Source organism: Nicotiana tabacum, chromosome 17 (assembly GCF_000715075.1).
Source record: "Nicotiana tabacum cultivar K326 chromosome 17, ASM71507v2, whole genome shotgun sequence".
Lineage (NCBI taxonomy): Eukaryota > Viridiplantae > Streptophyta > Magnoliopsida > Solanales > Solanaceae > Nicotiana > Nicotiana tabacum.
The window spans coordinates 13,415,319-13,440,418 of NC_134096.1; the positions used below are offsets into that span (position 1 = coordinate 13,415,319).

Sequence of the window (25,100 nt, forward strand, 5' to 3'; positions counted from 1 at the left end):
TGGACAAATAATGCCAAAGTTTTTAAGAAGTGCCATTGAGTTACTTTATCCACAATGCCTTTTTTGGGATAAATCTTTGAAGGAATAGAGCACCATATTAAACTAACAGCAAAGATTTTCAGTTTTGGAGATGATTTTCTTTGACATACTAGGTTATCTATAGGCTTAAAGAGACCAAAACTTCCAAGCGTTCTTGTTAATTTCAAGAGAAATACTCTACCGCTTCAGGGTGTCATCACCATGTTACCTATACTAGGAACTAAAATTGTTGGTTTTCTTCTTTCTTTGTGATTAAACTTCAGCTGAATAGTTATCATTCTGAACAAAATTTGAAAGGATTAAAACATGTCAATATATAACCTGATCATAGTTTGTTTTAGGCCAAGATTAGTTGGGTTAATTTGACATAAATAAATAGATCATAAGGCAAGTGCCTAACTTAAAATCTTTTTTAAAAAAAATATTTGCCTGATTACTAATCAAACCCAAAATATTATGTTTGCTTTACATGCAAAAAAGAAAGACTTTTGGAACTTGTGTCTTAATCATGCAATAAGATTTCTGTCCAATGAAAAGCTTATAGTAGTACCATTCTTTTCTAAACGGAGCAGAACATATTAGCGTCAATCCCTAAAAGTAGAATAGCAGAATTCTTACCTATTGATGTCACTGGTTCACAAACCTTAAGCTCATTTGTTCCATGAAATCAAAAAGGTCATAATAGGAGAAAGACAACAAATATGACCCTCAACAGATATCTCATTTAATTGAAAACACTGTTGAAATGCATCATTAACCCACATAACCAGAGATATAACCTTTTATGTTTCAAATATAGAAGCATAAATTGGAGATGAACATCTCCACCCAGGCGGAACACCAGTGTGGACTTAAATTAATGGTACCTCAAAAAGGAAAGAGGTAAGTACAAGTAAGGAGGACAAACCTTACCTTGGAATCTAGCTGCAGATACAAATCAACTCGATCTGGGCTTCGTTCTAAAGAGGAAATTACATGAAGCTTCTATTACAATATTTCAACCATGAAAACATCACTTCTCCTCAAAAAGGTACAGGAGCAGCTATATACAAAGGTCAAGTATGTGCGCATTTCAAGCATTTGCACCTGGATCACTGATCACACCCAGAAAATCATCCTTTATCGTACCAATACAGAACTGAAACAGGACACGGGAACCAACATGTGAGGGAGATAACGAAGAATCCATGCAACACAAGTAAATATAAAATGTTGGAGTTCTTATTTTTGCTTGAAACTATCTTAGGAACCTATGCTTGTATATCCTTGATAAAAAAGTTGCAGTGCCTATGGTCCTTTTCTCCTTCTCCCTTTCCTATTATCATTCAGAAAAAAAATATTATGATTCTTAAGAACTCAACGTGGCCTTCCCCTTCGAATCTAACAAAGAATGGAATCTCATTGAATTCTTACACTCTCATGTTGGCAAATTAATATTATCATTCGATTACAACAAGAATAAACCCATTCTGGAATACAAACCTAAAGTAAAGTACATATTAAACCGATTGCAAGAGTACCAGTAACAATATCTATTATCCAAAGAGGAATTAACAGTATCGGTATTTAGACTTTACCCCACTTCCCTTGGGTTAATATCCCAACCACAAGAGATTTTTTAGCGGCACAAATAACATTTCCTAGTATCTCAATTTCATCCAGATATTCCTTCTTCTCAGCTTCAGGACCTTCTCCAGTCATATTAGTTTATCCTAGCCACTTAATGTCCCTTGACAGAAATCCCTCATCCCACCCCAAAAATAAATAAAACTTGGATTCACTAGCTAAAAGTGGCGATAACAAATCCAAACTACATGACTATCGAAATTTAGTAAAAGTTATTCAAAAGGGAGGTCAACATTAAAAACTATATGGATCTTCATAATGACAACTAACTAGAAAGAGGCCAGAGCAAGTGTCTCTAACAACTATTTTTCTATAACAGCTATTTGTTGAATCATGGAAGAAAATCAGCTTTTTGTTACCACCTCCAACCTTACAGTTGCGGGTTCGAATCACGATGTTACCATATCGGAAAAAATCAACTTTTGTTACCTAATGTGGGAAACTTTGTACATAGTAAAAATATTATCAAATTTTTAGGGCATCACTAAAGGTCGCTAGGAAATTTCACAAAATTAAGAGGAAAGCTGATGACATACAATTTCTGTGGCATCAACACGTGTACCAATAATCTTCAATCTAACTTCACTTTCCTTCTGAATTTTAACCTGCAACAGATAAATAAATCAATTATTGAGTTACACCTATTAGCTGAATTTTTTGAAAAGGAATAGTCAGAGTAAGCAAAGCAAATCTATGTGCCCGATCCTCCGAAAATGTTGCGGCACTCGTGTGGATCCTCCTAAATTAGTGCATTTTTGGAGGATAGATAAATTGGCATTTTGCCAACTTATTCATACATTTTTCTTGAGTTTCAAGGTTCTTTAAGTACGACTTAATAACCTAAACTAACTTAAGTTGGTTGGTTTCAGGTGTTTGAGCTTAGCTTAGAGGAAACAGTTGAAGGATGTGATCAAAAAGGATGAAAAGAGATGGAATTTGGAACAAAAGATTGAAGAATTGGAAAACTGAAGGAGGAGAAATTGGGGCCACCAATTTATATAGTGGAGCCGGTTCTGAAATCCAAAAATGAAGAACTTTGGTGAAGTGTTGAAGCCTAAAAGACTAAAGAAAAACGAGTAGGCATTCGGCTCCACGATTTTGGACACCTGAAAAAGCTGAGAATCTGCCTAGGTGTGCGGAATATTTCCAGCTCCATGATTTCAGTCCATGAAAATCACATGAAACAAGACTTGAATGGAAGAGAAGCAAAAACGTCGAGTCGAAATTGCTTCTCTTCAGTTCAATTCTTGCTTTAGGTGATTTTCGTGGAGTGAAATCGTGATGCCATAAATATTCCGTCCACCTAGACAGATTCTCAATTTTTTTAGGTATCCAAAATCGTGGAGCCGAAATTGATTCGTATTCCCACTTGTACATATGCTAAAGAAGTTAACTACGAAAGCGAAAATATAAACAAAGTAGACATAAAAAAACAAATCAAAAATAAAAGATGCAATATGTACAAGTTTTGAACTCCCTCCCCCACACTTAAAAACTAGCATTGTCCTCAATGGTGGACTAAGTTTTTAATGGTTGCAAACTACTTCAAAGCAACATCAGTCGTTTCTTCAGTTGTGGGACGCCAATCTTTCCTGAATTGAGCTATCTCTACGGAAAACAAATTTCACTGTTGCACGCATCTCTGGTAAGCCAACTTGGATTGCCTTTTCAATTTTACCAAGTCTTCCATCCATGTCATGGACTGTCTTTTCAATCTTTTCTAGTTGTTCATCTCTAACCTTCTCTTTGGCTTTTTCAGCTTGATTTGCTAAGACTTGGTACAGCTTTGTTAGAATTGACTTTATTGCGCAAAAGAAAGCTCCTTTAGTATTCACATTTATCAGCTTCACCGTGTTCTTAACATTCTTTTAATTGCTTGCAGATGGATGTAAGAGCTTTGGATACAGCTTGATCTGGAGCTTTCGTGGTTGGACATTTAGATGGCAAGACTGTTGTGGACAGGTCTCCTGCTTCTGTGGCAGAAGCCTGGAAATAGAGCAACGACTGGTGATATAGTGGGGACTAGCTCATCAGACTGGCTAGCCCCCAAGGTAGATGGCAACATATCAAGTGTGGTGGACTGTCTTCTTCTTCTTGGAAGGTTTTGAATCATCCTTTAATGAAAATAAATTCACATTCTTGGGACCTTGTAATTTCATCCTTTGACTAAGGCACTTGTACTTTCTTCATCAACTCCGTAAGAGCCCACGGGAAATGCAATGACTTGACCTTCTTATCCTTCTTGCATGCTAACAGAATCTCAGCTCTCATTATCTTCCCCAACGTCAATGGGCCCTTTTTTTTATGATGGTTGCAGTTCGAATTGCCCGTGAAATCTCATCATCATTCTTGCACGGCTCAAGTCTCCCAAGAACAAAGTTCACCCAATTTCTAGCCTATGGACTAAAAGAACTCTTTTTTATTGTCCCAACAACCCTCAAACTCAATAATACAGGCTTGAAGCATATCTTCCAAGATTTGTATTACCCTCTCGGACTGGCTGTCTGTTTGAGGATGGAAAGAAGTATTAAAATTCAACCTAGTACCCAAAGCTTCTTACAAGCTAGTCCAAAATCTGGATGTAAACCTTGGGTCTCAGTCAGATACAATAGAAACAGGAACTCCACAGGAACTCCATGCAACCTCACAATCGCATTAACGTATAATTCTGCTAAACGTTCAAGTGGGTAGTCCACTCTAATGGCCAAGAAATAAGCACTCTTGGTTAGGCTATCAACTACAACCCAAATTGCATCATGATTTCTTTGAGTGTGTGGAAGTCCATAGTTATTCTTTCTCATTTCCACTCTGGTATCGACAAGGGTTGTAGCAAACCAGCTGGGACTTGATGCTCGGCCTTTATTTGTTGACAAACTAAGCATTTAGAAATAAATTTCGCAATGTCTTTCTTCATACAATTCCACCAATAGTGTTCTTTGATGGTTTGGTAAATTTTAGTACCTCCAGGATACATTGCATATGGTGAAGTATGTGCTTCTATCAAAATTTCCTTCCTCAAGTTGTTATCTTTAGGAACACATAAACTTATTTTGATAAAATAGGACACCATCCTCCCTCAATTTAAAATCAATTTATTCTCCATTTTTAACTTCTTTGATCCGTTTCATAAGCTTCTCACCCCAATATCAATTTTGTACAAAAGGTTATGCTCAAGATACTAACAGTAATACATGGAGGGTTTGTAAAACAGAAATCTTGGCAGCACCTGCCCTGTACTTCACCACTCTTTCTCAGGTAAATACAAGCAAAACTAGGTTTTGGAGCCTGAACAAAAGTTATAGAGCTAAGAAATAGCGTTCTAGAATAGCTTGGCTCACTTAAAACGGGGTTTTATACAAGGAAAAATGTTAAAAAATACTAACAGTTGTCCAGTTCAAAAATGGGTTTGATAAAGTTACCTCAAAAGTGAGAAGTACCTTGTGGCTCAACCAAGACAAGTTTTGTTGGTGAATTGGTTGGAGAATTTGATGAGAGGAGAGGAGTTTTCTTTTGCTAGAGAAAACGAATTTGAGAAGATGGTTAAAGATATTTCACAAAGGTGATATATATCATCTTGGATAAGGATGAAACAAAAAGGTGGCTGCCCAAACTTTTACTTCTTTGGATAGATATGAAAGGGTGGCTGCCCAAAACATTAAATATCCAATGTACTTCATAACAAATTTATCAAAATTATAATAAGTGTTAAACATAGCAACACCATGAAACTTCCTTGTAATTATTAACACAATTTAAATTAAGCAATTTGCATATACCGTCAAATTTACGTAGGTAGTACGAAGTAAATATATCCTTATTATAAAAATATGGTCAATTGAAAATGCAAGTATTAATTTAGAAATTTGTGGGTGTTACAACTCTCTCCCCTTAAAGAAATTTCGTCTCGTAATTTCGTCCCCAAGTAGCTTCTTTACCAGAATGAATTCTCCAAAGGACTTTCACTAATGGAATTTTCTCGTTTCTAAGCTCTTTTATCTCATGCGCCAAGATTTGGCCAAAAAGGAAAACTTAGTCCTCGATTTATTGGACCATATGAAGTACTTGAGGGAGTTGGTCCAGTTGCATATAAACTAACTCTTCCACCGGAGTTATATAAGATCCACAATGTCTTCCATGTTTCTATGCTTAGAAGATATCGCTCAGATCCATCACATGAAGATCCTGTTGAATCCATTGACAATTGATCATATCTTTATAGTAAGGATATATTTATTTCGTACTCCCTACGTAAATTTGACGTTATATGAAAATTGCTTACTGTAGATTGTGTTAATATTTACAAGGAAGCTTCACGGTGTTGTTATGTTTAACACTTATTATATTTTGATAAATTTATTATCAAATACATTGGATATTTAATGTTTTGGGCAGCCACCCTTTCATATCTATCCAAAGAAGTAAAAGTTTGGGCAGCCACCTTTTTGTTTCATCCTTATCCAAGGTGATATATATCACCCTTGTGAAATATCTTTAACCATCTCCTCAAATTCGTTTTCTCTGGCAAAAGAAAACCCCAAAACTCCCCTCCTCTCATCAAATTCTCCCACCAAATCACCAATAAGACTTGTTTTGTTCGAGACACAAGCTACTTCTTACTTTTGAGGTAATTTTACCAAACCCGTTTTTGAACTGGACAACTGTTAGTATTTTAGCATATCTCCTTGTTATAGTTGTCCAACGAGACGGGTCGGCCCGGCCCACTTACTCTTAAACGGGACTGGGCCCATAGTAAATAGGACATGGGATGGGACGGGCTGCCCATTTTGTCCCGGTGGGCCGGCCAGTTGACGTCCGGTCACGTCCAGCCCGCGTGATTTTTTATTTTTTATTTTTTGAAAAAAAGTCGTTGGCCAACGGTATTTTTTGCAAATATTAGTATGATAATTTGTAATTGGCTAATAAGAGGCCTAGTTCAAACAGAACCCATCCTATAAGGTGGCTGCGTAGATTAGGTGCTCTTCAAAAGACTTGTATTTGTATATGAAATTTGAAAGTTCTATTAATAATATTTTTTGCATTCTTTGCAAATATTAGTATGACAAGTCTTTTGTTTTAATATTTTATAATTTTTTACTTAGTTTCTTTATAATTTATTAAGTTTTAAGTTTATTAAATAAGTCAAAAAACTAGCCGTTGCAATTAAAAACTTAGTCATTGTCAATTTTAAAAATATAACCGTTGCTATCTATAAAAAATTAGCCGTTGCCAAATTTAATTCTTAAATAATTAAAAGATTTTTTTTTAAAAAGGCCCACTTAGGGTCCACGAACCGCCCCGTCCCATACCGTCCCATCCCGTTTGTTAGTGGGATGGGATGGGCCTACCGGGTCGTCCCGTTTATCCCGTCTCGTTTAAGGCCCGTCCCGACCCGTCCCATTGGACAGCCTTACTCCTTGTATAAAACTTTGTTTTAAGTGAGCCAAGCTATTCCATAGCTCTATAACTTTTGTTCAGGCTCCAAAATACAAACTCTCCTTGTACTATTGTTAGTATCTTGAGCATAACTTTTTGTACGAAACTGATATTGGGGTGATTTAATTTCTCTGGAACCCCTAGACATATATCTACAACTTTCATGAAGTCCACAAAGTCTAGTTTTCCGTTTACCTCCTCAAAACTGAGTCGCAATACAAAACAGTTCTGCTGTCCAGAATTTCTGTTATAAATGTTTAAGGTGATTTTCACCAATATCATGTTTAGTTTCGACATTCTGATTCATTGAACCTAAATAGGTATTTTATTGTGTATTTAAGGTGTATATATACTCTTGTACAAGCTAAAAGGAATTGTTTGAGGAAGTGGACAAGTTGGTTTGGTCTATAGCATAGAAGATTTGAACTCCTCAAGTTGTGGTAGAACATATTGTGTGGTATAACACCAAGGTTTGTGTATAAACTTGAAACATCTTTATTTGGAAACTCTTCGGGATATTATCTTTATTTGGAAACTCTTCGAGAACATGTGGTTGAAAGTGCCAGGATTTTGCGACAAAGTGAAAGAATGGTGGACCAACTACGGGGTATCGGGGTCACCCTCATTCTGTCTGTCGAAGAAACTCAAATTGCTCAAGGGAGATATTATTAGGTGGAACAAGGAAGTCTTCGGGAGGGTGGAGGTCAAAATGAGGGAGCTTATGCATGAATTGGGGGAATTAGAGAGAGGGGAAGGGGCGAGGGAGCTAGATGAAACTGAAAAAGTGAGATTGGGGGAGATTAAAAGTGAAATAGTCGAGCTAGCAATAGCTCAGGAGACTAGTTGGCGACAAAAATCAAGGGCGCTCTGGTTAAAGGAGGGGGATTCGAATACTAAGTTTTTCCACAGGGTTGCGATTGCAAATCGAAGGAGAAACTTCATAGAGTCCTTAGTTGTAGATGGGGTAAGGATTGAGGGAGAGGAAGAGGTAAAAAGGGCGATAGTGGGGTTTTATGAGAACTTATACAAAGAGGAAGTTACCTGGAGGCCTACTTTGGGGGGAATAGAGTTCAACCACATAGGGGAGGGAGACAATGAGTGGCTAGAAAGAGCTTTCGAGGAGGAGGAGGTGCACGATGCTGTATCGAGTTGTGCTGGTGATAAGGCCCCTGGGCCTGATGGTTTCTCCTTGGCTTTCTTCCAGCTCTGTTGGGACACTGTTAAGGGGGAGTTGATGGAAACCATTGAGTACTTCCACGTGAATGGTGCTTTCGAGAGAAGCATCAATGCTTCTTTTATTACCATTGTGCCTAAGAAAGAAGGCGCATCCTGTATCAGAGACTATAGGCCCATCAGTCTAGTGGGGAGCATTTACAAGATTATTTCTAAAGTGCTTTCCAACAGACTAAAGAAGGTTCTTGACTTTTCCGTTTCGTCCTCCCAGAATGCGTTTGTGGAAGGTAGGCAGATTCTAGATGCTGCTCTTGTGGCAAACGAACTTGTAGACTCCAGAAGGAAAAATAGAGAATCCGGATTACTGTGCAAGTTGGACCTTGAGAAGGCTTTCGATCATGTCAATTGGGAGTTCCTGGACTTCATTATGAAACGGATGGGGTTTGGGGAAAGATGGAGAGGATGGATCAAGTTTTGCATTTCAACAGTCAGATTCTCTGTCCTGGTTAATGGTAGCCCGTGTGGTTTCTTTGGCAGCTCCAGGGGGCTCAGGCAAGGTGACCCCCTATCCCCCATGCTATTCATTTTAGTGATGGATGCTCTGAGTAAAATGATGGATCGTGCGGCGAGTGGAGGCTACTTGAGAGGTTTCTCAGCTCCGATCGGGGTGCTCAGTGCCCGAAGGGTCTCTCATTTGCTTTTTGCGGATGACACCCTAGTTTTCTGTGACGCCGATATGGATCAGTTGACCTGCCTGAAGCAAGTACTGCAGTGGTTTCAGATAATATCAGGACTCAAAATCAACCTCGGCAAGTGTGAGATTTTCCCGGTGGGTGAGGTTGCTAACATTGATGCTTTGTCGCATGTTCTCGGATGCAAGATGGGCTCTCTCCCCACTACTTACCTGGGTCTACCGTTGGGTGCTTTGAAAAAGGATACTACTGTTTGGAACCCAGTCATTGAAAGGGTTGAAAAACGATTAGCAGGCTGGCAGAAACGGTATTTGTCAAAAGGCGGTAAGGAAGTGCTTATTAAAAGCACTTTGTCAAGTATCCCTACCTATTACTTATCCCTGTTGCAAGCACCTGTGAGCATCACAGAAAAACTGGAGCGACTTCAAAGGAATTTTCTCTGGGACGCGGCAGATGGAACTAGAAAGTTTCATCTAGTGAATTGGCAGACAGTCACTTCCCCAAAGAAGTGGGGTGGACTTGGAGTAAAAGATCTCAGGGTATTCAACAGAGCTTTGCTGGGGAAGTGGCTGTGGAGATTCGGGGTAGAAGAGCATGCTCTATGGAGGGAGGTCATAGCAGAAAAGTATGATTCCACGGGAGGGGGTTGGAGGACCAAGGCAATCACAACACCGTTCGGGTGTGGCATGTGGAGGAACATCATGAAGAACTGGGAAGCCTTCAATGGCAGCATCACTTACAAGGTGGGAGATGGAAGGAGAATCAGCTTTTGGAATCACAAGTGGTGTGGAGAGGCTACTCTGAGGGTCTCTTTCCCACACGTCTACAGAGCTTCAAACCAGAAAGAATTGATGGTCCAACAAATACGCAAGGAGCATGAAGGGAGGATAGTATGGGACCTCTCTTTTAGAAGGAATATGCAAGATTGGGAGATTGCGGAGCTCCAAAACTTATTGGCACTGCTATACGGGCAAGATATGCCCCATCCATCTTATGACTCTTGGAGATGGGGGTTGCGTGATGACGGCTTGTTCACCGTAAAGTCCTTCTACCAGAGTATGTTGGTGAGACAGGAGGCTACTTTCCCATACACATCGATCTGGATTCCTAAGGCGCCCACGAAGGTGTGTTTCTTCGCGTGGCTAGCAGCGAGGGGAGTGATCTTGACATCTGAAAATCTGCGAAAGAGAGGAATTACACATGTTAGTTGGTGCTACATGTGTAAAAGCTCAGGGGAAGAAGTTGATCATCTTATGCTGCATTGCCCTGTGTCCTGGGGTCTATGGAGGGCAATCCTGAATCTTTTTGGTGTTCAATGGGTGATGCCAAACACTGTAAAGGAAATGCTATATAGCTGGGCCGGTTTCCGTAGAAGAAGCAAGCAAAAAGCGTGGAAGTTTGCCCCGTTAGCTCTCATGTGGTTAGTCTGGGGAGAGAGAAATAGGAGAGTTTTTGAGGGGATTGAGTCTTCGTTTTCACATCTTAAGAATAGTCTTTTATCTCTGATCGCTTTTTGGTGCACACATGTAGCCCCTACTAGTGTAGAAGATTGGGCGTCATTTGTAGGGAATCATGTTCTAATGTAAATTCTCTACTTTTTGTATACTTCTTGTATGCGGGAGTTTTTTCTCCCTTTTGATTAATACAATTTACCTTATCAAAAAAAAAATATCACGAAGCAGCAAGAATAGGAAGTTGGTCGGATGCCCCCACGAGTTCAAGCTCTAACATAGTGACAATGGCGGATACACACCCACTTTCCACGAGCTTAGTTGGGGTTTTCAATGACCCCTTCCACTACAATCCTAATGCAGAAACCATTCAAAAATGGTTCACTACAAGATGGAAAATCTCAGCAGGGCTCAGAGTTACCCCAATAGATCACAATCGCTTCTTATTTGAATTCCCTTCTAGCCAAGAGGCGATAAGAATCAAAGTTGAGGACTGGTTTTGGAACGGCAGACATTAGTCGCTAACGTGGTGGTCGCCGATCATCGGAACAGAAGATACGGGCAGCAGGTCGAAGAATCGACGGATTAAAGCTTTTGGGATACCTCTGCACGCTTGGTCACCGGAGACTTTCATATTTGTAGGCGACAAGTGTGGAGGCTACATCGATGCAGATAGAACTCAAACGGGACAACTCCGGCGAACTTGAATCTCGAAGTGGGGGACTTAGGCTTCGATATCCAGATTCTGCAGGAGGACCGAGCACCTCCAAGACCCATTGGTCACAACCTCGTACCAAATAAAGCAGCGAAGCAGTTGGTGGAGAGCTCGAACAGTGTGCCTCTCTATAAGGTCGCATCTACCAGTCTGTCAATAGGGGACGTGAAGGAGAGAAATTGTATTTCAAAAAATCGGGTCATTCTAAATGAGGGAAACCGGCCCGTCAAAGCTACTACTAAAGGCAGGTCAAACAAAGGGAATTTAAATAGGGCCTCAGTTCTAGCTATTATTCAACAGGCCTAAAGCACAGGATAAACCACAAAAGGCCCAAATCAAATATTTTTTGGAGAGCAGTCGGGCCAATAAAGGACCCATGCATTTTTAAGTCGTCTCCTTCACATGCATCTTCCGACTACGATCCACTCTCTCTCGAAATTCAAGCCTCCAAAGTCATGGCAACCAACACCACAGGGGAAACTTCACACACTAATTCGATGCCGATGATGAAGCAGAGCCTTTGATTCATTTTAATCCTCCTCCTCTACTGCCACAATTATTATCTGCAAATTCACCAAGGGTTAGTGAGCCGAAATCTGAATTCTCTTCTCAATCACTCAATGATTTCCTCCCTTTGCCCTGGCATGAAAGAGAGGATCTTTGCATGCAAGTGGTGGACACACCAACAGTATACGAGGCATCAAGGTGGACAAAGATGGCAATGTTACAAGCTTATAAAGCTTTTGGGGTTAATGTTGCAGGCTTTGAACATGAAATTATGGGCATTATTTTAAGAATGGAAGAGAGAAGAAGAACTCAATTGCAACAACAGGCACAAACTGAGGTGGAGTCTAGGAAAGGGAAGTCCAAAGGGGGAACTGAACTCAAAAAATTGGAATAGGGTTTACAGGAGGGTAATGGCAAGAAAGTTAAGGGCAAGTCTCAAAAAACTCAATCTAGATGAAGATAAAAATTTTGAGTTGGAATATACAGGGTTTAAACAATAGGAATAAGAGAAGTACGCTAAACTCTCTCATTCACAAGTGAGGGTTGGACATTCTCTGTTTACACGAGACTAAAATTGAAAACTGGAGCGGGAAATTTGAGGAAGCAGATGGGTGTCATGGGTTGATCTTCCTTCATGTGACACCAAAGGGGCGATTCTAATTATGTGTAACAAGAGATTTTGGCACTGTGTTGATTCCCAATCTGGAACATTCACATTATCTTGCAGAGTCAAGAGCTTAGCAGAAGACTTCAACTGGGTGTTCAGAGGAGTCTATGGACCTCACTCAAACCCAAAAAGAACTAAAATAAGATATAAACTAGCATCAATCAGAGGGCTTTGGTCTGATCAATGGGTAATTGGTGGTGATTTCAACGTATGTAGGTTTGAAAGTGAAAGACTTAACTGCACAAGGAGGTCCAAAGCAATGAAGGGCTTTTCTGACACAATTCTAGACTTAAGCCTGATTGATATACCATTACAAGGAGCAGAATACACTTGGTCAAGAGGGGAGGATCAACTTCAGGCTTCAAGAATTGACATATTCCTGATTTCTACTGAATAGAGTGACACCTTCAAAGCTGTAAAGCAAACTGTAATGCCTAGAGTTATTTCTAACCAATCATGTTGGAGTGGAGACCGGAAAACTCACCATCTTATTTCAAATTCAAGAATATGTGGCTTTAAACAGAAGGTTTCCTGGACTTAGTAAAAGGTTGGTTGCAGTCCTACACAATTAGAGGCTCTCCTGACTTCATACTATCTCAGAAATTAAGGAGCCTCAAGAAGGCCATTACAAAAATGGAACAAGGAGATTTATGGCAAGATCGAAACAAAAAGAGACAGAGCTCTTGAAGAACTGGGAATGCTGGAGCAAATAGCAGAACATAGGGCACAGACTGCAGAGGAAATATTGCAAGCTTTCAACCTGCAACTAGAACTCCAACAGATTGCAATTGCAGAGGAAACATCTTGGAGACAAAAATCTAGGTGTTTATGGCTGAAGGAGGGAGATAGGAACACCAAGTATTTTCAAAGAATGGCAAACTCTCAGAGAAGAAACAATTATATTGACAAACTCAAAATGGGTGACGCCATAATTGAAGACAAGATACGCATCAAGGAAGAAATCTTAGATTATTATCAGAAACTATACCATGAGTTGGAACCTTGGAGGCCTACAACTAACTTTGGAGGGTTGTCTTCTTTAACCACTGAGGAGAGTGAAGGGTTAGAAGCACCATTTGATGAATTAGAGTTTCTAGCAGCTTTGAAAGCATGTGCCCCTGATAAAGCACCAAGGCCTGACGGGTATACTATGGCTTTCTTTCAACAGTGCTGGGTTTTCATCAAGGCAGATATTTTGAATACTCTTAATTACTATCATCAGCATTGTCATATGGTAAAATCTTGCAATGCCACATTCATTGCACTTATACCTAAGAAGAAAGGAGCAATAGAGTTGAGGGATTTCAGACCTATTAGTCTAATAGGCAACGTGTACAAGATAACTGCTAAAACTTCTGGCTGAAAGACCCAAGAAGATTATTAGCAAACTTGTTTCAGGTCAACAAAGTGCTTTCTTGAAAGATAGACAAATAACAGATGCTTCCTTGATAGCCAATGAAGTTTTGGAGAAGCTGGGATATTGTGCAAGTTGGTTATTGAAAAGGCTTTTGACCAATTAAATTGGTCGTTTCTCATCAACATTCTGAAGGAGATGGGATTTGGAGACAGGTGGCTAAATTGGATTTTTTTCAACATATCCACAGTCAAATACTCAGTGCTGGTTAACAGAAGTCATGTAGGTTTCTTCTCCCACGAAAAAGGCCCAAGGCAAGGAGACCCCCTCTCAATTTTCCTCTTTATACTAGCAATGGACGGACTCACTCAAATGATGGAGAAAGCCAAAGAAATGCAATGGATACAAGGATTCCAAGTAGGAAGGAACCCTGGCAATGCAGTCACTATCTCTCACTTGTTGTATGCTGATGACACCCTAGTATTCTGTGGAGCTGAGAGTTCTCAAGTATCATATCTAAACCTCACTCTGCTGATTTTTGAATCTCTTTCTGGTTTGCACATTAACATGCTTAAGAGCATCATTTATCTTGTCAATGAAGTCCCTAATCTAGAGGAGCTGGCAGACTTACTATATTGCAAAATAGGCTCTCTACCTACCACCTATCTAGGGCTGCCCCTTAGGAGCAAAATTTAAGTCAGTAGATATTTGGGGTGGCATCATTGAGAAAATGGAAAAGAAGTTGGCAATATGGCAAATGCAATATCTTTCATTGGGCGGCAGACTCACATTGATCAACAGTGTTCTTGATAGTATTCCAACTTACTGTATGTCACTATACCCCATGCCAAGCTCAGTTCTGAAGCAGATGGATAAATTGAGGAGAAGATTTCTATGGGATGGAAACAGCACAACTCAAAAGTTTTCACTAGTGAAATGGTCCAAAGTCACTCAGCCAAAAATCCAAGGGGGTTTGGGTATCAAAAATTTGAAGAATCACAGCAAAAGCATGTTAATGAAATGGCTTTGGAGGTATGGGCAACAAGAGGTAGGTTATTGTAAGACAATTATAGATGCTAAATTTGGTGCTCAAGGCCGCTGGTGTACCAAGGAAAGCACATTACCACATGGGGTTGGAGTTTGGAAACACATCAGCAGTCACAAAAACGAATTTTCCAGAACACATCCTTCAGAGTTGGCAATGGTCAACATATCAAATTCTGGAAAGACAAATGGATTGGCAGCACAACCCTACAGGAACCCTACCCGGGGTTATATCAGCTTGCATGTAACAAGGATGTTTCTATTGCCCAATAGAGAGAAAACAATAGTTGGAACCCCACTTCAGCAGGAATCTTCAAGATTGGGAAATCAATGACCTACTCACTCTCCTTGCAGCCTTGAAACACTATAGCTTTAGTCTACATCTACCTGACAGAATCTTGTGGGGAAGCTCTAAAGAAGGGAGGTACACAGTCAAAGTTGATTACTATCATCCGTGCTCTCAGAATGGCATCCTGGAGGATTGGCCATGGAAACATGTGTGGAAGATTAGACTACCTCTGAAAGTCTCATGCTTTTCTTGGATAGCACTTAATTGAGCATGCTTAACACAGGACAACCTCAACAAAAGAGGCATAACCTTAGTGAACAGATGTTATTTGTGCTACCAAAGTTCAGAGAATGTCAGCCACCTATTTCTACACTGCCCTCTCACAGTTGATCTCTGGAACTTTTTCCTTTCTGTTTTAGGTTTACATTGGGTCATGCCTCAGAACATTAAGGAAGCATTTATTAGTTAGCATTTTTGGAGAGTTGATAAAACCAACAAAAAGGATCTGGAGGATGATCCCAGCCGCAATCTTTTGGAGTGTCTGGACTGAAAGGAATAGCAGATGCTTTGATGGGATCTCAACCCCAACATACACTATTAAGGCCAGATGCTTAGTTAGACTGTTTAGCTGGCATTTTCATTCCCATGTAAACAATGTTGATAATTTTTTGGATTTTGTTAGCTCCTTAATTCTAGCATAGACATAGCTCTAGAGCTAACTTTTTGGCTGCCTTGTATTATGCATCTTCTGAATGTCTTTTATTAATGATAATTACTTACTTCATCAAAAAAAAAAATTGTATAATTTTGGGACTTGTACATCATCCATATATTACACTTATGTATGAAATTTTGGAGGCTTATTGGACCACAAGACCATAAGCTTGTAACTTTAACTTTGTGACTTGTTTTGTTGTTTTAGGGTATGCTAAAAACTCAATTCTTGTCATGTACTAAGTTTTTGCTTTGTAAGTATGTACAAACGAGGAGAATAGTTTTCTTTTTATATTAGCAAAGTTTGAAATTCATGTATATATGAACTTGCGGTGGTGCTGAATGAAAAATATAATTCCATTAGGAAGTTACTTCAACAGAAGGGTACTACCACATTTAATTGAAACTCTGATGTTGTATTCATTTACGAAATTTTGCGAAGTGTATTATGAAAAAAAATATCGCCCTTTTAAAACCTTTTTCGCATAGGCCTATTTCTGCTACTAAATTATGATGAATATCTTTTGTAAATTAGTTTCTTGTGAATGTTGTAAGTATTAAACTAGCTTTTGTTTCGGAAGTGGCATCCTCCCAAAAGAGTTGCTACAAGTTTTGGTATCAGAGCCGAATTTCCCTCAATACGATGGTGGGGCAATTCTCAACAAGGACGTTGAGTCCCAAAGGGGGTGAATGTGATGCCCATGACGGAGGGCGGGCTGATGAGGACGGGTCAAGCAGGACTGCCAGGCTTCTAGGTTGGCAAGCTTCTGAAGGAGGGTACACATGTCATATTAGGCGAATCCCACATTGGAATAGGAGAGGAAGTGAAGAGCTTTATAAGGCAGGACACATGTTCACATGGTACGCGCGCTTTTAGGGCTCGAAGTGGCGTAACCCAAAAAGACAAATTTGTGCGGGCCTAGGCCAATGCGGACAATACGTGCTATGGGCTTAGGTTGTGACATTGTACCTTGAATTGCATACCCATTGCATGTTTATCCTAGTCAAACTCCCTTGAGCCTTTAGCCTTTTTGTTTGGCAACCATATTACAAGCCTTTCCCCTTTGTGTTGACCTATTTTGATGTCGCTACGTTCTTAAGCACTTGAAGCTACAACTTAGGCTTTTAGCCTAAGCTTGGGGGAGATGATAGGAAAAGTATATTGTAGATAAATGAAATTGATTTAATGGTGAAAGTCATCTTACCATATTTGTACCCTACCTATGTATATTCCAAAAATATATATATATAAAAAAATAAAAATAAAAATTGAAAAAAAAAAAGAATCGTGAAATAAAAGGGGTGACAAGATGATAAAATTGAAAAAATAAGCAAAAAGTGTGGAAAGATTTTGACAAGGAAGTGTGCGTTGAAATGTTGCAATTTGTAGTGCTTGGGGAGTCTTTAGTCACTACGTATCCAACTTGGTATCCAACTTGATATCTTACCCTATATTACAACTCACTTAAGCCTTATGTGATTCTTCATTAGATTTTTTGATAAGGTAAATTGTATTAATCAAAAGGGAGAGAACTCCCGTGTACACGAAGTATACCAAAGACGTAGAGAATTTACATCAGAACATGATTCTCTACAAAAGACGCCCAATCTTCTATACAAGTAGGGGCTAAATGAGTGCACCAAAAAGCGATCAAAGATAAAAGACTATTCTTAAGATGTGAAAAAGGAGACTCAATCTCCTCAAAAGCTCTCCTATTTTTCTCCCTCATACTACCCACATGAGAGCTAACGGGGCAAACTTCCACGCCTTTTGCTTTCTTCTTCTACGAAAACCGCCCCAACTATATAACATTTCCTTTACAGAGCTTGGCATCACCCATTGAACACCAAAAAGATTCAGGATTGCCCTCCACAAAGCAGAGGACACAGGGCAATGCAACATAAGGTGATCAACTTCTTCCCCTGAGCTTTTACACATGTAGCACCAACTAACAAGTGTAATTCCCCTCTTTCGGAGATTTTCAGCAGTCAAGATCACTCCCCTTGCCACTAGCCATGCAAAAAAGCACACATTCGTGGGCGCCCTAGGAATCCATATCGAGGAGTATGGAAAAGTGGTCTCCTCTCCCACCAACATACTCTGGTAAAAGGACGAACAAACCATCGCCACACAAGCCCCATCTCCAAGAGTCGATGGATGGCTGGAGCCTGTCTTGCCCGTATAGCAGTGCCAACAAAACTTGGAGCTCCGCAATCTCCCAATCTTGCATGTTCCTCCTGAATGAGAGGTCCCATACTACCCCCTTTCATGCTCATTGCGAATTTGTTGGACCATCAGTTCCTTCTGGTTTGAAACTCTGAAGACGTGGGGGAAGGAGACCTTCAGAGTATCCTCTCCACACCACCTATGATTCCAAAAGCTGATTCTCCTTCCATCTCCAACCCTGTAAGTGATGTTGCCACTGAATGCTTCCCAATTCTTCATGATGCTCCTCCACATGCCACACCCGAAAGGTGTTGTGATCGCTCCCCTCCCGTTGAATCGTACTTTTCTACTATGACCTCCCTCCATAGAGCATGCTCTTCTACCCCGAATCTCCACAACCACTTTCCCATTAAAGCTCTGTTAAATACCCTAAGAATTTTCACTCCAAGTCCGTCCCACTTCTTTGGGGAAGTGACTGTCTGCCAATTCACTAAATGAAACGTTCTAGTTCCATCCGCCGCATCCCACAGAAAGTTCCTTTGAAGTCGCTCCAGTTTTTCTGTGATACTCACCGGTGCTTGCAATAGTGATAAGTAATAGGTGGGCATACTCGATAAAGTGCTTTTGATAAGCACTTCCTTACGTTTTGACAAATACCGTTTCTGCCACCCTGCTAATCTTTTTTCAACCCGCTCGATCACTGGATTCCAAACCGTAGTATCCTTATATGAAGCGCCCAAAGGGAGGCCCAGGTAAGTAGTGGGAAGGGAGACCACCTTGCATCTGAGAACACCAGACAAGGCATCAATATTAGTAACCTCACCTACCGGGAAAATCTCACACTTGCCGATGTTGATTTTGAGTCCTGATACTAACTGAAACCACTGCAGGACCTGCTTCAGGTAGGTCAACTGATCCATATCGGCATCACAGAAAACCAGTGTGTCATCCGCAAAAAGCAAATGTGAGACTTTTTGAGCACTGAGAACCCCAATAGGAGCTGAGAATCCTCTCAAGAAATCTCCGCCCGCCGCATGATCCATCATTTTGCTCAGAGCATTCATCACTAGAATGAATAACATGGGGGATAGGGGGTCACCTTGCCAGAGACCCCTGGAGCTTCCAAAGAAACCACACGGGCTACCATTAACCAGGACAGAAAATCTGACTGAGGAAATACAGAACTTTATCCATCCCCTCCATCTTTCCCCAAACCCCATCCGCATCATAATGAAGTCCAGGAACTCCCAATTGACATGGTCGAAAGCCTTCTCAAGATCTAACTTGCATAGTAAGCCGGGTTTTCTATTTTTCCTTCTGGAGTCTACAAGTTCATTTGCCACCAAGGCAGCATCCAGGATCTGCCTACCTTCCACAAACGCATTCTGGGAGGACGAAACAGTCATGTCAAGAACCTTCTATAGTCTGTTGGAAAGCACTTCAGAAATAATCTTGTAAATGTTCCCCACGAGACTAATAGGCATGTAGTCTCTGATATAAGATGCACCTTCTTTCTTAGGCACAATAGTAATAAAGGAAGCATTGATACTTCTCTCGAAAACACCATTCGCATGGAAGTATTCAATGGCCCCCTTGATGGTGCCCCAGAAGAGCTGAAAGAAAGCCTTGGAGAAACCATCAGGCCCGGGGGCCTTATCACCAGCACAACTCGACACAGCCTCGTGCACCTCCTCCTCCTCGAAAACCCTTTCTAGCCACTCGCTGTCTCACTCCCTTGTATGGTTGAACTCTATTCCCCCTAAAGTCGGCCTCCTACTAATTTCCTCTTTATCTAAGTTCTCATAAAACCCCACTATCGCCCCTTTTACCTCCTCCTCTCCATCAATCCTCACCCCATCCACAACTAAGTACTCTATGAAGTTTCTCCTTCGATTTGCGACCGCCACCCTATGGAAAAACTTGGTATTCGAATCCCCCTCCTTTAACCAGAGCGCCCTCGATTTTTGCCGCCAACTAGTCTCCTGAGCTATTGCTAACTCGACTATTTCCCTCTTAACCTCCCCCAATCTCTCTTTCTCAGATTCGTCTAACTCCCCCGCCCCTTCCCCTCTTTCTAAATCCCCCAATTCATGCATAAGCTCCCTCATTTTAACCTCTACCCTCCCAAAAACCTCCTTATTCCACCTAATAATATCTCCCTTGAGCAATTTGAGTTTCTTCGAAAGACGGTATGAAGGTGTCCCTGATACCCCGTAGCTTGTCCACCATTCTTTCACCTTGTCACCGAATCCTGGCACTTTCAACCACATGTTTTCGAATCGGAAGGGAGCACGCACCCCCCCTCCCTCTGCATCCATCTAGCAAAATAGGCAAATGATCTGAAATCAACCTAGGTAAAGGAATCTGCAGCACGTTCGGCACCAGCTCATCCCATGTGGGAGATGTCAGAAATCTATCAAGTCTAGACCTTGAGTTGGAATCCTCTGCCCTGGCCCAAGTGATTCTTCATTAGATATGCCTGCATTAGTTGAGATCTACATGACGGGCAAGCCTATACTACTAATAATGTGCACTTGAACATCTTTTGAGAGACTGGGGGAATATTTCTTTGATTATATCCTGTTTTGTGTTGAATGCAATCTTGTGCGTTTGGGATCCTTTGTTGTTGCGAGGGTACATGAAAACTTGAGAATTGGACTAGGTGTGTCATTTTCCAATGAAGATGAATGAGAGATAAAAGGGCTGCCTTGTGACGAAGAGACAAGATTTGAAACTTTGGTGTCATGGTGTGATTGATTCTTGATTCTAATGATGATTTAGCATTTGATCTTGAAATTTGAAATTAACAATTCTTGTTGATGGCTCCCATGTTTTTGATTAATTGGCGGTACCAACCAAAGTCATAAAACTCGGATGCTTTGGTGTGTTAAGGTTTTGTGTCATTTTATTTTTCTTTTAGGACAAGCAAAAGCTTAAATTTGGGGAGTTGATAAGTTGGCGAAAATGCCAACTTATTCATACCTTTCTTTGAGTTTTAAGGTTCTTTGAGTACAATTTAATAGACTAAACTAACTTAATTTGGTTGGTTTAAGGTGTTCGAGCCTAAAGTAAATAGTTGATGAAGGATTTGAACAAAAAGGATAAAAGAGATGGAATTTGGAGCGAGAGATGGAAGAATTGGAAAACCGAAGAAAGAGCAGAAATTGTGCCCGTGATATTATATCGTGGAACCGTTTTTAAAGCCAAAAAATGAAGAATTTTGGTTAAATGTTCAAGCCTATAAGACTAAGAAAAAACATGGAGATAGTTCTCTTCCCTGCTCGGGAAGGGGGATCAAAGAAAGGTAGCTTGCTACTCTTCTGGACGGATGCCTGAAAAATTTGGTCACGTATATCTTCTATTTTTACTCTGCATACTTGGTCTATTCCTTTCCTTTTCCTAACCACAATACTTTTCTTTTGTTATCTCCTTTGTCTGAAAATGGAAACAATTTCGGCTCCATGATTTTGGACACCTGAAAAAGTTGAAAATCTGCCTAGGTGGACGGAATATTTCCACTCCACGATTTCAGTACAAAAAAATCATCGGAAGCAAGACTTGAATGGAAGAGAAGCAAAAACGTGAAGACGAAATATTTTCGACTCGGTGATTTAGCACTGCAGAGGCATTTTTATCAAGACTTTCCGGCTATTATAAATAGAATCTTAGCTCATTTTCTTAGGTCATTTTTCATTCTTTGGAGTAATACAACAGTTTTTAACCTAGTTCATCAAGGATTTGGAGGATCTTCACCATTGTGTTTGGATTTTCTTACTTTACTAATCTTTAATTATGTTTATCTTTTCATCCAACTTTTATTTTCCATTTCTAGTATGAGTAGCTAAGCTTTATAACTACGATTATAAACTCTTATGGCATTAATGTGAATGGGTATTTGTTTATCTTGTTTATTATTACTTGGGTTGTGATTATCTTACTTGTTTTCATGATTTATTGTTAATTTGGTAGTTGCAAACACTAATTGAACCCTTTGTCGTCTATTTCTAACTTGGAAAGGTGAAAATTGGATTGGGTAGTTAACAAGTAGCAAGGATTTGAGCTTATTAAGGAATTAATGAAGCTTGGTTAATGAAATCAAACTAGGAACAGGGAGATCCCTACTTGGTTCATTATCAATTAGGTTTTAGTGCATTCCTTTGGGTTTGGAAGAACAATCTAGGGATAAGCTTGCTAGAGTTGAAAAATTCTAGTGGGTAGCTAATAATTGTATCATAATTACTAATTCAAAGTATTTAGGCAAGCTAAGTACACCCAAGAACTAACTATGCCATACTGAGGTTATAACCCAGGTCTTTCTCTTATTAGAAAACAAACCATTTTTACTTGCACTCTACGTGTTCGATAAAATTCCTAGCCTAGTTTAGTAATTTTAGAAGTCTTTAGAAGTAATTGAACAATCACTCTTTTGTTTGGAGCTTGCATTAGGAAACATCAAGTTCTCACACATTTTGACACTCTAGCACACACCACACTCCTTGTGGGATTCGACCCCAACCTAGTAGGGTTTATTATTGCTAATGACCGTACTATTACTCACGTCGAGAGTAGGATTGGACGTCATCAAGGATCCGACATGGGTGCAGCGGCATTTTTAGAGGATTTAAGCAACATAGAGGCAAATAAATATTACATACCGAGCCATCTGAAGTTGTATAGTTTGGCACATCCCCTGACTGAAACTCCATGTCATCTGGTATCAACTGCAGGAAATCCAAGGGTCAAACACAAGCAAATGTGAGAAAAAGGTCCTATGTAAGCTTTCACATGCATCAAATGGAGTGTATATTAGCATAAACTGGGAAAAGAATAATTACTTTTACATATATCAGAGATGCTCTGAACTATAAATAACAAACATAATTCGAATATATAGAATTTCACTGCCAACTAATAAATAATTTTCAAGATGGCAAGACAACTTTTACAAAATTTTCAAAGATATAACTTAAATCACACTCATGCATATATAGCAGGGTGCCCCAGTGGTATGCAATGCTAAAAAAAAGTAGAGCAGGTATGCGGATCAGCAATATATGCTGGTCTAAATATTCAAGATCCGAGACAAACTCACATGATTTGAAACAAAAATCTGCACAGGCCCTGCTTCAGCAAAAAATCCCATCTGCAATATTCCACACATATAAGTATCTATAGGTAGAGGGAAAAAACTTAATTAACTTTACCAATCAATCAATAGATCAACTACGCCTAAACCACTTGGAGTCGGCTATATTTTTTTATTTTTTTATTTTTTATTTTTTATTTTTTATTTTTATTTGCATCGGGTGTCCGAGTCTCTTTGAGCCCCGACTAATATATGAATCTTCTATATACATTCTGCTCTATTGAGACCATTTCATTCCTAACCGGCAATTAATTTATCTTGTAAAACTAATTAGAGTTCACTACCAAGACTAACATAAATACAATGAAATCTTTTTCCTTGCAAATGCAATGTCCAAAATCATAAATATGCATAGGCCAATTAATTAAATATTCATAATGTGTCCTATGTCAATCAATAATCTATGTTTCAATCCCAAACTAGTTAGAGTCAGATATATGATAGCCTATCTCCATTCTACACTATTCAAGCTGCCAACTTTACAACAACTACTACTATGTCACAGTAACTGAACTTGTTACTCCATTTAAACTCAACTCATGTCAATATTATGCAAATCATAACCAACTTTAATGCAATGAAAATTTCTAACCTTGGATAAGTCCTATCTACAGTATTTCACAATCATAAAATAGATTGTAAGTCAATCAATCAATTAATCTAAGTCTCAATCTCAAACTAGTTAGAGTCAGCTATATGATTGTCTACATCCCTTATACACTATTGAAGATTCTTTATTCGCTACATAGAAATCATGACCAACCTTAATGTAATGAACATTGTATATTTGACAATCATATATCTATAGGTCAGTCAATCAATATTAGTCTCAATCCAAACCAGTTGGATTCAACTATTTAATTCATCTGCATCAAGTCCACTCTATTCGAGCCCTATATGTATCATGATCCATTTTAATAAAACACTAGCTAACTTTCTCCAATCTGCCTAAACCTTGGTACGCAGAGTTACCTTGTAACTGTGCTAGTGGGAGGTAGTACATAGAGCTTCATTTCTCCTTCTTCCTAATGGACTACAAGGCCGGTAAGTGCTAGTGGGAGATAGTACGTAGAGCTTGAGTTCTCCTTCTTCCAAATTGACTATAAGGACTAGGTGGAATAGTAAGGTGCACATAAGTTGTTTGCCAACCACCGTAATAAAGAAAATATCTATAGGTCAATCAATTAATCTAAGTTTGAATCCCAAACTAGTCGATTCGACTATTTAATTTTATTCCAAGCCATGTGAATCATGACAAAATTTTAGTGCAATGAAACATTTCTTACCTTGTTAACCATGGTAACAACAGCTTCCAAAATCTCACCTTTGAAAGGTCGAAACACAACGCATTGATACTTCACTGGGAACGTAACAAAACCCGTCCCGTCACGAATTAAACCTTTCCCAACGCTTTCGATCCCAGTAATCGCCACTATGAAACCGTGCCGACCACTGAAGAACCCCAAAATCTTAGGCAATCAATTTAAACCAAATTTAATGTTAAATCAGAAGGAAATTGCAAAATTTGATATGAATTAGGGTTTGCTTTTTTTTAAATGAAACCTGCAAGTGCCTTCTACATCTTTCATGAGTTTGGAGACGAGTTTTTCGCGAAGATCACGGCCGAAGTGACGGGGATGAAGCTGCATGTTTCTCTCTAATACTATGTGGAAAAACATGTTTGGTCTGGTTGAGACTTGAGAAAGGAGCAGCTGAGTGAGGTGTTGAGCGAGTGAGGGAGAAGAGATGCAGTATTTCTCAAACAGAAACGGAACCAATAGCTGATGCAGAGGCTGTCCAGAAAATATAAAATGGGCCGGGTAAGTATACACATTACACCCTGTCACCAATTTGACAAAGCAACATTTCTACAACTATAACATGATTTGGTGTGCGATTACAAAATTATTTTTAGTTTTATGACTCTACTCTTTCTTTCTTTTTTTATATATGGGAGATTTACTTTTTTCACGCAAGAGATCTTTCATTTACACATAAGAAATCTAAAAAAGATATTTTCTTAAATTTAATATTGTAAAAGGCCAAGAAGGCCTAAAACCTCCTCGAATAGTATGTGTTATGG

General features: G+C 39.5%; 1 protein-coding gene across 1 annotated transcript; it reads right to left on the bottom strand.

The window, feature by feature from the left end:
- Positions 1-617: 617 nt before the first annotated feature.
- LOC107759088 (DNA-directed RNA polymerase II subunit RPB7) lies at positions 618-24,824 on the bottom strand. The gene is made up of 6 exons (XM_075234039.1): positions 24,581-24,824; positions 24,304-24,469; positions 22,964-23,014; positions 22,527-22,592; positions 2,202-2,270; positions 618-1,177 (listed from the first exon to the last, which is right to left on the bottom strand). The coding sequence occupies exons 1-6, from the start codon at positions 24,694-24,696 to the stop codon at positions 1,112-1,114; spliced, it is 534 nt and encodes a 177-aa protein (XP_075090140.1). The 5' UTR covers positions 24,697-24,824; the 3' UTR covers positions 618-1,111.
- Between the last annotated feature and the right edge of the window lie 276 nt (positions 24,825-25,100).